The sequence below is a fragment of the Macadamia integrifolia genome, chromosome 11 (genome assembly GCF_013358625.1).
Source record: "Macadamia integrifolia cultivar HAES 741 chromosome 11, SCU_Mint_v3, whole genome shotgun sequence".
Taxonomy (NCBI): Eukaryota; Viridiplantae; Streptophyta; class Magnoliopsida; order Proteales; family Proteaceae; genus Macadamia; species Macadamia integrifolia.
The window spans coordinates 19,798,748-19,812,618 of record NC_056567.1 but is presented as its reverse complement, the minus strand read 5'-3'; the positions used below and the strand labels follow the sequence as shown (position 1 = coordinate 19,812,618).

The 13,871-nt window shown below is 36.2% G+C and overlaps 1 protein-coding gene and 1 long non-coding RNA gene across 3 annotated transcripts in view; both read right to left on the bottom strand.

Moving 5' to 3' along the window:
- The window catches only part of LOC122093246 (E3 SUMO-protein ligase MMS21), a 32,374-nt gene extending 22,983 nt beyond the window's left edge, over positions 1 to 9,391 (bottom strand). The window contains exons 1-4 of the mRNA XM_042663533.1: positions 9,146 to 9,391; positions 8,951 to 9,022; positions 8,758 to 8,877; positions 8,559 to 8,669 (exon numbers count right to left, since the gene is read on the bottom strand). Coding sequence (XP_042519467.1) covers positions 8,559 to 8,669; positions 8,758 to 8,877; positions 8,951 to 9,022; positions 9,146 to 9,241 — 399 coding nt within the window. The 5' untranslated portion in view covers positions 9,242 to 9,391. The remainder of the gene's footprint in view (positions 1 to 8,558; positions 8,670 to 8,757; positions 8,878 to 8,950; positions 9,023 to 9,145) is intronic.
- A 1,869-nt stretch (positions 9,392 to 11,260) lies between these two features.
- Positions 11,261 to 13,729, bottom strand: LOC122094211. 2 transcript variants are annotated; one of them, XR_006144688.1, is made up of 5 exons: positions 13,619 to 13,729; positions 13,416 to 13,483; positions 13,069 to 13,308; positions 11,701 to 12,019; positions 11,261 to 11,604 (listed from the first exon to the last, which is right to left on the bottom strand). It is a non-coding gene; the product is annotated as an uncharacterized LOC122094211 (long non-coding RNA). The 2 variants fall into 2 exon arrangements; XR_006144689.1 differs by having other exon boundaries at positions 11,263 to 11,604; positions 11,701 to 11,877.
- Positions 13,730 to 13,871: the final 142 nt, after the last annotated feature.

Below are 13,871 nucleotides of genomic sequence, written 5' to 3'. Positions count from 1 at the left end.
CCCCCCCCCCCAAAAAAAAAAAAAACACACAAATCTTACACCATTATATAGATCTTTAAACATATTCACATATTTACTCGAGACACTTTTCTTATCTAATACTTTCCAAATTAACTCTGTTAAGGACTATATCATAAGTGTTTCCTAAGTCAGTAAAAAAATATATATATAGAGATGGAGGCAATTTCCATAACTTTTCTATCTCTCAACCATTTGTTTGCAAATGCCCCATTACAAGGGCCAAGTAAAGACCCTAAAGGCCACTTACAAGTAATAAAAGTGTAAAGGAAAGAACAATGTGCAAAACAGAGATGTAAGGCAACATCTGGACATAATTAGAAATCTCACTTGTCCATATAGACCATAACACACCCCCCTCGCCCGAAGGGAAAAAAAAAAAGAAGCTATTGTAAAGTGATACAAGGCATATGCAAATGTTTCAATTCACATGCACTGAATTGCATCACGCCACACCTACCAGACTCTAGCAGCTATGTACACTAGGCTTGCAAATATGTCTGTGTATTACAAATTAAAGCTTTGTAATACTCCCACATACTACTAAGAGAACTTCAAAATGCACAAGGATAACATAAAGTAACTAAGGAAGATAAGTAAATCACAAGAATAAAATATTTCAAGATTCAAAAATAAACTTCAGAGATTTTCTAGGTTGATGGTCACCTAGAGGTGAGTGGCTTCACAGGCATCCAACAGAGTGTGTGTACACACAACTGACTAAAGCAGGGATTAAAAGAATAAAATTTAAGGTAAACAAAAGCCTCACAAGTTATTGGTATATGAGGCAACTTTCTTAACGTGACCATCAGGTTAGTACTTTTTGTATAACTTCAAGGATTTAAGAATTCTAAATCACACAGAAATATGATAGGCACCAGTAATGGATGATAATTAGGTTGAACTCACAAGCACCCACTTTTGCTTAGTAGACTATCTATCATCCCAGGGACCAACAGAATATTCAATTATTTGCCAAAGGTTATTGGTGAAAGGCTTCATCCTCCTTAAGCTATGTGGAGACTATCAAATATATTTATCACACTGCATGTCACTAGTCAAAAAGTCACTTCTTACCATTGTAGATGGATAGCCTTTTCCCCCTTCATTATTGAGGATGGAAAACTTCAAAGAAGACGCCAAAAAAGATGCTTAGGGCCATAAAATGTATATTCTTTAAGTTCCCCCGCTCAGATTTTTCCCTGATGTTGTCATTCAAATCTTACACATAACATACAAATTCAATCCAAAGTTCCTTAATGAATATAATTAATGACAAGCAAAACCAAACACAGAACCCATTGAAAGGAGAAGGGCACCCTTCTGTCCTTCTGTTGACATGTTTGGAATGTCAATAGGATGGTACAATAGGTGCAAAAGGTTTTTGGTCATTAGATATTTCTTTTATGACCACTGGATCCGACCTACAAGTGATCAAATCCTTTTCAAGGAACGTCGCATGTTTACTAATTAAAACCTTCTGATCAACAGGGTCATATAGGTAATAACCAATAGTTGTTTTAGGGTATCCTAGGAAGTAGAATCTATTTGTTCAGGATTCCAACTTATCTGTATGTTGCTTCCTTACATGTGCAATGCAACCCAAACCCTAATATGTTGTAGGCTAGGCTTTTGCCCATACCACAACTGAAAGGGTGTTTTAAGGACAGATTTTGTTGGAACCCTATTCAAAATATAGATGGCGGTTTCCAAGGCAAAACCCCAAAATGATACACGTAATTTTGAATAACTGAGCATAAATCAAAGCATATCTAATAGGGTTCGGTTTCGTCTCTCTACTTCACCATTCAGTGGAGGTCTCCCTAGGGCTGTCAACTGAGAAAGAATCTAAGCTTCTCTAAATAGTCCCTAAACTCATCTGATAAGTGTTGTCCTCCTCGATCTGATCGATTGCTTTTCTACCTCAGCTCGGAACTCCTTGAACTTTTTAAAGGTTTTCGATTTTCGGTGCATTAGGTGAATGTACCCATATCGAGAGTAGTCATCAATGAAGGTTACAAAATAATCATAACTATACCTTGCTTGAACATTTATGGGACCACACACATCAGAGTGTATTAATTCCAACAAATCCTCAGCCCTCTTACCTTTAGATGAAAAGGGTTTCTTGGTCATTTTTCCTTGTAGACAGTATTCACAGGTTTGGCAAGGTTCTACCTTTAGACTTTCAAAAGGCTCATCATTAACCAACCTGTTAATTCTATCTACTTCAATATGACCTAACCTAAGGTGCGAAAGATAAGCGGAATTATCTAGAGCTGATTTCCTTTTTAAAGTTACATTTGAAAATTCATTTGCATTTAAAACATGTTTTACTAAATACAAATCATTCTCTAAACAACCAGTTGTAATTAATAAACCATTCAAACGAATAGATACTTTAATTCCAATTGAAATGAATATCCATCAACAACTAGTTTAGGAACATAATCAATATTCCTTCTAAAGGAAGGAACATAAAAATAATCTTTTAAAATTAAAACTATTCTTTCAAAATGCAAACTAAATTCTCCTACGGCCTCTGTTGTGGCCTTAGCTCCAGTTCCCATCTTGAGATGAACCTCATCCTTGTTGAGTCTTCTTGTCATCTTGAATCCCTGCAATATATTACAAATATGGGTGGTCGAACCAGAGTCAACCAACCACATATTAGATGGTTCTTCTGACAGATTAGACATATAATGGACATAGGTTTCTGATATACCTTCTTCTGGCTTCTTCTTCAGAGTCGCTAGGTATGCACGACAATTTCTCTTTCCTGCCCCTTCTTTTCAACTATAATCATCATGCTGATTTTTTCTTACACATCATGTAGATATTCAATATGTCAAGCCAAATGAACTACGCTACCCTCATCAAATACCATATCCTGACTGGACCTAACTATGTTGACTGGAGGAGGAACATTAAATTGCTCCTAACTGCAGGGTCTAATGTCTGTCATAGAACACGAAGAACCTTCATTCCCTGACACTAAGTGGCAAGGAGAAAGCAGCCTATGAATTGTTTCGACAAAATAATTCTAAGGCTAAGCCCCTTGTTTTGAATTCAATAGACAATACTATTGGGAATTTTGTAAAGGATCTAAGTTTAGCTAAAGACATGTTGGAGGGGTTGAAGGAGCTGTACGTTACGCAAAACAGACATGCACATCATCAGCTTGTCACTCTTCTTCACAGCACTAAGATGACTCCAAGGATTCCAGTTATCGACCATGTGATGAAATTATACAATTTATTCCAAGAACTAGAAGCCATGGGGACATCCTTTAAGCTGAACTATAAAACTAATGTCATACTCTACTCACTGCCTCAGGAAATCTACGAATCTTTTATTTGTAATTATAAATGAATAAAATCTTCGTAGAACTTCTAGAGTTAGGCAATATGCCGCAAGAAGTGGAGGCGGCATCTAAGAAACAAAAGGTTGAGGTATTGTCTACTGAAAAGAAGCCTTCATCCTCTAAACCGAAAGGTAAGAAGAAGAAGAAGATCAATAAGGGTAAGACCCTTAAGGTGGCTAGTAAGGGAGTGGAAAAGGATAAGAAAAGACCATGTTTTTATTATAAAAAAGACAGACAATGAAAGAGAAATTGTCGTGCATACCTGGCGGCTCTGAAGAAGAAGCCAAAAGAAGGTATATCAGAAACCTATGTCCATTATAAGTCTAATCTGTCAAAAGAACCATCTAATACGTGGTTGGTTGACTCTGGTTCGACCACCCATATTTGCAATATATTGCAGAGATTCAAGATGACAAGAAGACTCAACAAGGATAAGGTTTATCTCAAGATGGGAACTGGAGCTAAGGCCACAGCAGAGGCCGTAGGAGAATTTAGTCTGCATTTTGAAAGAATAGTTTTAATTTTAAAAGATTATTTTTACGTTCCTTCCTTTAGAAGGAATATTGATTATGTTCCTAAACTAGTTTTTGATGGATATTCATCTCAATTGGAATTAAAGTATCTATTCGTTTGAATGATTTATTAATTACAACTGGTTGTTTAGAGAATGATTTGTATTTAGTAAAACCTGTTTTAAATGCAAATGAATTTTCAAATGTAACTTTAAAAAGGAAATTAGCTCTAGATAATTCCGCTTATCTTTGGCACCTTAGGTTAGGTCATATTGAAGTAGATAGAATTAACAAGTTGGTCAACGATGAGCCTTTGGAAAGTCTAAAGGTAGAACCTTATCAAACCTGTGAATACTGTCTACAAGGAAAAATGACCAAGAAACCCTTTTTCATCTAAGGGTAAAAGAGTTGAGGATTTGTTGGAATTAATACACTCTGATATGTGTGGTCCCATAAATGTTCAAGCAAGGTATAGTTATGATTATATTGTAACCTTCACTGATGACTACTCTCGGTATGGGTACATTCACCTAATGCACTGAAAATTGAAAACATTTTGAAAAGTTCAAAGAGTTCCGACTGAGGTAGAAAAGCAATTGGGTAAGTGCATCAAGACCCTTTGATCAGATCGAGGAGGACAGTACTTATCAAATGAGTTCAGGGACTATTTAAAGGAAGCAGGGATTCTTTCTCAGTTGACAGCCCCAGGGACACCTCCACAGAATAGTGTAGCAGAGAGACGAAACTGAACCCTACTAGATATGATTCGATCTATGCTCCGTTATTCAGAATTACCCGTATCATTTTGGGGTCTTGCCTTGGAGATTGCCATCTATATTTTGAATAGGGTTCCAACAAAATCTATTCCTAAATCACCCTTTGAGTTGTGGTATGGGCGAAAGCCTAGTCCACTGTTAGCAAAAACACGTTTAAAATGCAGTCGCCATTTTTTCCCGTTTGAAACGCATTTTGTCGTATGCTACTATACAACATGGGGAAAAACAAAAACAGCAAAAAAATAAACGCGCACCCAGATTTTAAGGGTAAAATAGGAATTTTATCATATTCATCAAAAAAAAAAAAAAACCTTTTATAAAAGTGAAGAGTGAAGACGGTAGGATACTAGGGTTTTGGTTTTTAACTTCTTCTCCAAGTTGGAAGTTGGAACATTCTCCAAGCTCTACGAACTCGATAGTTCTTCTTCTAATCGTCATCATCACCACCATCTTCCAGAACATCAACAACAACTGCAGAGGTATCTCTCTTTCTCTCAATGTTGTCTTCTGGCATGTTCATTAGATCTCTAGCATTCTGTTTTCATGTTCTTTAAGAAAGAGAAATCTCTATTTTCTTAACAAGGTACATATTTAATTGGATTCGGTAAGATTAGTAAAGACTTCTATTTTTTAGATTGATGATAAGGAAGGAAGGAAGATAGAAAGAATCCTAGAAACCCACCGAGTCACCGAACGAACCCATCCTGCTTCTTGTCTTCTTAAATAAATCCAGAGACCGTATAAACCAGCAAAGCTTCTTTTGGAAACTCCCAACTACGATCCATGACGATGACGGTGACGCTGATATCTTCTCTTCTCTTCTCTTATTTCATTCTATGGATTGTTTGATTTTGATACTGGACCACAGAACTACCCTTCTCTCTCTCTCTCTCTCTCTCTCTCTCTCTCTCTCTCTCTCTCTCTCTCTCTCTCTCTCTCTCTACCCTATGGTGTCCACAAACACATCATTCACAACGGCCTATCTCAGCCAAAACCTATAATTATATCTATAGGAAAAGGACCGGTCAAGTCTCTGCATTTCCAAAGTCATGAAACTATTCGTGTGTGGTGGGTCAGTCCCAAGAGCTTTGGCCCCTCCTCGTAGTGGACTGGAATAGGTATAAAACTGTGCATACATACAAACATTCCTCTTAATTTCATTATATATATATATATATATATAAATTGTACCTCTAGATCCAAAGAGAGTACAATATCATATAAAGCCTTTCGGTGTATGGGCAAGAGAGAGAGAGAGAGGATGAGTCATATAACTATTACCATTCCTTTCCTCAGATTTTTGTTGAAAACCTTGGGATTGAAGGCTGAATTTTAATAATGGGCATTGAGGAAGTATAATCATCTCCCTAGAATTGCAGTGAGCACCAAAAGCCTCAATCGAAAAAGAAAATCTAAGGAGAGAGAGATGATTTTGTATCAATAATTGCAGAGCTAAAGAAAGTTGCCTGAAAAGAAAAAGGAATACTAGAAGGAAGAGACTAGAGAGAGAAGTACTAAGGGGGTGTTTTTGAGTAGGTATTCAGTTTTTTTTTTTTTTGGACATGTTTTCTTTTATTATGGTGTATTAATTTTTACTTTGGAATTTACATTGGATGCTATATTTTGGATGATATATGCATGAATGTTTGATGTTGTTGTAGTTTAGAACATTAGATGCAAGTATAGAGGTAGACATAATAATCTCTCGATTTACATGAGTATACTGCCTTTTTTTGGTTTTGTTTCTTCGAAAATTACACCTTTAATACCCGTACCGTTCATTTCCATCCGTTTGTCGTTCCCTTTTTTTTTACCGTACCGTTCATCATTTTTCTTTGTTTAAAACCTGTACCCTACTTCTCTGTTTTTTTTTTTTTTTTCCGTTCCCATTTTTGCTAACAGTAGTCTAGCCTACAACATATTAGGGTTTGGGTTGCATTGCACATGTAAGGAAGCAACAAAACAGATAAGTTGGAATCCCGAACAAATAGATACTACTTCCTAAGATACCCTAAAACAACTATTGGTTATTACCTCTATGACCATGTTGATCAGAAAGTTTTAGTTAGTAAACATATGACGTTCCTTGAAAAGGATTTGGTCACTTGTAAATCGGATCCAGTGGTCATAAAAGAAAATCTAACGACCAAGAACCTTCTGCACCTATTGTACCTCATACTGACATGCCCACTAACATTCCCACTGAAGTGGATCAAACCCAAGAGCCTCGATAGAGTGGGAGGTCCATTAGGCCTCCAACTCATTTAACACTTATCAATGAAGATGATCAAAAGGTGGAAGAGTTCCACATGCTTTTTGACACTTCCAAGTAAGACCCATTTTCTTACAAAGAGGCTTTGAAGGATATTGATTATGTTCAATGGATGGAAGTCATACGCTCTGAGATTGCATCCATGCACTCCAACAACGTCTGGACTCTAAAGGATCCACCCCAAGGCATCAAGCCCATAGGATGTAAGTGGATCTTCAAGAGGAATTAGAGGTGTTGATGGTAAAGTGGAACGTTTCAAAGAAAGACTGGTTGCAAAAGGTTACACCCAACAAGAAAGGGTGGACTATGATGAGACTTTTCCACCAGTAGCGATCTAAAGTCCATAAGGATTTTATTGTTGATTGCAGCACACTTAGATTATGAAATATGACACATGGATATACAAACCGCCTTCATTAATGGACATTTAGATGAGGTCATATACATGAATAAGTCAGAAGGGTTTGCTTTCCCAGGGGAAGAAAACAAAGTGTGCAAACTTTTGAGATCTATCTATGGTCTCAAACAGGCTTCCAAGAGCTGGAACATACGTTTTGATCAAACCATCAAAGAGTTTGAGTTTGAACGAAACATTGATGAGCCATGCGTTTATAAAAGGGTCAGCGGGAGCATTTGGTTCCTTTGTTTTAAAAAACAAAAACAAAACAAAACAAAAACAAAAACAAAAACAAAACAAAAGCAAGCATAAACACTATTGACTCTCCGTTCAGTTTCCGTAGTGATAGAGTGAAATCCCTTCTTCTAGAGAAGCTGAAGTAGGAATTTCTCCTTTTTGGTTTTTGTATTTCTCACAGAGAGGGAAAGAGGGAGAGAGTGAGAGAGAGCATTTTCCTATTGTACAAGAGTCTCATCTCCTTTATTCCCAAATAAAGAGATTAGTCATTGTTTTAGGGAGGGGTGGGCAGTTACCACAACTGCTCCAACTCTCCAGTGACTAGGCATATGTAACCATTTAAAAGTGGGTGAGGATCAAATCCCTACAATTTTGCACATCAGAGTTCAAATTTTGAATTTAAACTTTCACGTTCAAACCTAGTCAACATAGTGGGCCCACCTATGTTGATGGACACATTATCACCAACATTTTGATCATCGTGAATTTTAGGCTTAGACTATTTTAGGTGGAACTCCAATGGGGATCCCGATTCCCTAAACATGAGACATGTAGAGTTATTGGCAGCCCCCAATTGATATGTTACAATCAAAAGGCACAACCAGTGCCCAAGGCTCCTGCCATTGCGGTGTTTGGGGAGGGTCATAATGTACGCAACGTTACCCCTGTTTCGCAGAGAGACTGTTTTTTGCTAACTGATCTGTTATATTAGTCATCAAAGTCGCACCACTAACAAATATGAGGCTTTTTAACAAGTGAATCTATCCTTAGAAACGAACAATGATCCAATGTATTTAGCCCCCAAAAAATTGCAGGTATTAGTGAAAATTAGATGAGATGTAAGCAAAATTGATTCATCCAAGCACCAAGAGTTGTTGTGTAAGATCCTCAATTACATAACATGTCAATAAAACAAAAGTATATTATAGTGACTATGTTTATAGCAGTTGAAGTTCAAGTGGAAGGAAACAAAAAAGCATACCCAGACGGCTTCCTTGAACTGCCTATACAAAATATGTTTCTGTGGGAGCGAAGACGAAGTAGCCTTGATCTTCTTGACCTCATCATCAAGCAACTTCTTAAAATCTGTTAACTGCAATGTAAACGAAGAAAAGGGCAACTTTAAAGACCGCAGGAATTAGGGAGAGCGAGGAAAAGGGGAAAGAAGAACAGAGAAGCACCTCATCTCCAGGAGGACATCCTTGATAGTTGTTTGCAACAGATTGAATAGCCGACGAGAAATGTGCGCATTCTTCCGACTTTACCAACAGCTCGAGGACAACTCCTTCAAGCTCCCCCACCTGTAACAAGAAGTAAAAAAAAGCTGTAAATTTTCAAAATTTTCAGTTCTTTTCTTTTAATCGTTCCATCCACCTTCTCATACTGGTTATCCCTCTCCAAGTCAACTGCGATTCCTTTAATGACGGCCAAAGCTTTTCGAATGTCCTGAAAGAAACAGTTGGTAATCAATGAAGGATGACGAAGAGGTGCAGTGTTTTAGGGTTAGGGTTGATGTGGAGAGTATAACCTTTAAAGGAGGGAACACAGAGAGAGACAAAGAGAGATTACCGCGATGAGAGACTGGTTTTCTTCGTACATAATCAACGCTGCATTTCTCATCCTCCCAACACCGCCATCGCTACGAGAAGCTGAGGCAGAAGCCATGAGGAATCGATGATGATTTGTTTTCGGGTTTGGGAAGCAGCTCTGCACTTCACCACTCAAGTCACCAGGAGGGAATGAATTCAAACCAAAGGTCCTTCAAACGGGAACGGAAAAACGAACGGTGTTCGGTACGGGGTGTTTTAGGGGGTGTTTGCTTCGGTAAATCAAATGGTATATGTATCGGATATGGATGTCAATCTTTTGATGGACATTCTTCTGAATCGTGTTTCTTGTTGAAAAATCATTTGGTTACCCTGAATCTGGTACATGTTTCTTGCCTGAAAACTGTTTGGTTACTCTAAATCTGTATAGTGATTTTTACTGTAAAACTGTTTGGTTATCCTAAATTTGTGTAGTGATTCTTACTGTAAAACTGTTTGGTTACCCTAATCATGTGTAGTGATTCTTCCTATTAAATTGTTTAGTTAAACATAAGAGTGGTGAAGTGAAAAACTATAACCTTTTTTATTATTTTTTATTTATTTCTAAAATTTATACTTTTAAATAATTTAAAAGTGATTTATCATAAAAAATATATATATGGTTATTTCATTAAAAAAAAAAAATCACCCCACAATTTTGCATTGAAGCATAATTTGTAGTATGGCTCAAATTATGTATTCAGGAGGAAAAAAGTTTTCTTCTTAAGTTTGAAAATTTGACTTTCCTTCCCTTTAAATTTCTCTTGCAACCAAACATAGCCTTAGTATTCAATCAAAATGGGAACCAATTCATTTCTCATTTTTTAAATAGTGCCCAAACTCTGAGGGGAAAAAATCTAACATTGAGAGAATCAGCCAATCAGATGTTTAAAATTTGTTATTTATTTATTTCATATTTAAAATATTTTATGCACATTCATGTATGTGTACAATCTTGCCTTCACTCGTTGGATGGAAGAGAGAGGGGATGTTTAAATAAGCGGTGTGACCTTTGCCTTATTGCATGTTTTTTTAATTAATTTAAATAAATAGAAAAAATATTTGTGAGGGACGTTGAGCACCTCACATGAGAACTCTCTTTTTTTTAATAAAATTTTCTCAAGATCTATTGCTACTTAATTTGCAATGCTCTTGTGAAGAATTATATAATTATTGAAAGGGACAGCTTTTTGTCTGAGAGCAACCTTTACGTCGTAGAGGGAGTGCATAATGACCACCATGCCCCTCCCAAAAGAAGCACAGGGCTCTCGGACAGATAACACTTGCCTATACTGAAAAATGTTATTTCTGTTGCCTATAAATGGGCCTCAAAGGCTATAATAATAAAGTTGGGTACAACAGTATTGGACTTATGTGTAATTTCCTTTATCACCAATTAATTATTATTATTATTATTATTATTTTCTTTTTGAGGAAGGAGAATACTACTTGATCGATTGGCAGTTGTGCCAACGTGGGAGGGGTCAATGAGGGAACATTTAGGGGCATCAACAAAGAGGGAATTTTCAACACTACACCACACTGACAGGGTTCCATATGCTAATTTTCAAATATGTACATAAAGATTATGAAAATTAAATAATTTCAAATGTCCCCAATTTTTTTTTTTTTAATATTTTTTTATGATGGTCCTCATGGCAATTGGCAATAGCATTTACTTGGACCTGTCCATTACATGTTATTTATATGCTCTACTCATTGGAAATTAGAACTGTGTTTTCATTTTATTCATTTATTTTTTTACCCAATTTTATAAGAAATTTCTCGATCATATGCACCCAACCTTGATATGAGACAGTGTGAATCATTTTTCCGTAACATAAACCTGCCTCAGTATATGACCAAATCTTCTTGTGCAAATCACTGCTATTGTACAAAAAAATCATGATTAAAAAAAAAAAAAAAAGAATAAAGAAAAGTTATCAATTAAATAACTTGGTCCATCAATTTAGTTATTTAATATTAACAGTTAATATAATTAGTATTAAATTGGTTCTACCCAAAAAATAAAATAAATGAATAACTTGATGAGTTACACTTTTTAATTAATATATATACGAGTAAGCTTAATAAAAGCTGAAATGCCAAATGCTTGGATGAATGCAACTGAGAATTAAATTGCAAGAACCAAATCAGCAGTTAGTTACAAAGAAGAAAACGAAGTTCAAAATAGCTTGAAAATTTCAGAATTTGAAGAAAATATTGATAATTGACTTCTCTTCCCTGTTTGAAGTTTGAAGTTAATTTTGATGGTCGAAATCAAAGCTTAGTTCTTGGGAAACCTGGAATGGCGTTGACTTGAGAAAACCATAGCTTACCCAAAGCTACCATAACTCCATCCTTCTTCCTCCTAAACTCTACTATCGTCAATGAAAGCTTTCCTCTATGCGCTACCATCTTAGCTTCAATCGCCACCTCTTCCTGCATTTATTTATACAGAGATTGATTTATTCAAGCTTTTAAAAAATCCAGTTGGAAAAAAAAAAAAAAGTTGGGAATTCAAATGGAAGATGAAACCTGAATCTTAACCGTTGAGATTCACTTTCAAGGAATTCAAATGCTTCAAAACACCTGCGCCTCTCACAAGTTCTATGCGCCTCTGCTTCTCCATTTGCGAGGGAACATAGAAAGGCATGTAAATTTCTGATCCATTTGTAAGAGAATTTTGATCATATCTTGTGTCACAGGTCCTCCCTATGAAGTTGCCAGTGAAACTTTTTAGTGTTAGGAAGGGGCTTCTACTGGAGCCTTTGCTTTCTCTTTCTTTGGTAAATCACTATCACTCATTAACCCAGAAAAAGAAAATAGAATGTGTAATTTCTATGATCCAAGGAAACTAGAAGACAAAGAGAAAATACTCAGGTTAATTACATATCTGAAAAAACCAAAAAAAGGATGAGAAAAGTTAAGGCCAATGATTACTTGTAAGTCATATGAAATAAATAATCAAACCAAATTATGTACAAATAGTCATTATCAAATCAAATAAGAAGTGCCTAAATCTGAGAATATATAATAACTAGCAACATAAATATCAATGAGACACTATTTCAAACCATACAGGCACAATCTCAGTTACATGTACAGACATAACATCATATAACTTTTGAGACTCAAATTACAATTTATCTAACCAAACAAGAGGCCAATGAGAATGGAATAACAATAATATGAGTTTCCTCTCAAGTGAATGTAAACTTTGTCCCATGTTTTCTTTACACTAACATAAAGGAAAAAATGCCATATGATCCACAATGATATTAGGGATCACTAACAAAATGTCAATTATGTCAACCCCAAACAGTGAAGTAAGACATCACAGCAATCGAATTTGCAGACCAAAACTTTGGAAAAGATTTCAATGGTAGGAACAACACCAGCTTCAATTGTCTGGTCACGGAGTCACAGTGGAGAGTTGAGGCCATTGATGCCCTCCCCAATGAATGATTCAAAGTTTTAATGCATGTGGAAGAATAATATTGATCGAATCTGTTATTGCCCAATGATCAATCACACAGAAAAACATTTCCAATAAACTTCACTTTTGTTAGCACTGAAAAACTTCAACAATTAGATTAAATAAGATTTCCATCGATAAAAACCAAAGTGCCATGGCACAAAAGCTCATCTCTCTCGACTTGTAATAAGTCCTCCTAAAAGAAGCTTTTGACAATGGAAACAAAGGAAAAACCAAATATCTGAAAAGAAAGAAGATGAGGAGGATGGAAGAGGTCACATCTAGCAAAACAGGTGATATACAGCAACAACTCTCTGCCATGGTGGTGGGATACAGATGAGCATGAGTGTATGACTGATAAGAACCCCCAACAGAAGTAGCTTGGGATCAAACCATCATCTAGCACTTGGCAAGTGTTTTCCCATTACCTGCACTGTCGAAGGACCAGACCCAAAGTTTTTATCAATCTCCCAAGCCTGCTCATGTGCTCTTGAAAATCTTCCCAGCCCAATTTGTTCATCTTCACAACCATGGCTTCCTCAGTAGTCAAAACAGCCATACAAGAACACCCAAAAAGATCTACTGCCCAACACTTCAGCTGAGGCAGCAAGCCTTGCAAAACTCCATCTGTCAATCCTAAGGACAACTTCTCATGTTCAACTACCCACCTACAAATTTATCAGATAGAGCACAATTCAATTTTATGTAAATCTGAGAATCATCAATCACATTAAAGGAATATAACAAAAAAAGTATATATTACATAGTTAGTCACCTATTTCCCCACAGAAGTATAGAGCATGCAAGCACAGTTCCAACAAGTTTTGGGTGCAAATTCTCCCTCTATACAAATGACAAAAAGGTGAACACAAGAATAAGAAGAATAAGAATAGATAATTCAAGTGAAACACCAAGAAGATGATACAAGTGCAAATAAAACAAAAACAAGAAGGAAGAGAAGGCATGCATATTGCTGACCTCTTAAAACCAGCCAAGTACCATTACTTGAAACATGAACTGCACATCAATGATAGATATACAACTGAGCAAAAAGCCCTCCATAAAGTTCAACTGCTATAATAGACCCATCGATTGGCTGAGCATATCAAGAACTGGATCTGTTACAGGGTTGCCAAGAAAATATCCCTGGAAAAAGTTTCATTTAATGGCCCTAATGAAATGATATTAATTAACCATATCCACCATAAAAAAAATGCTTAATCTGAATCTA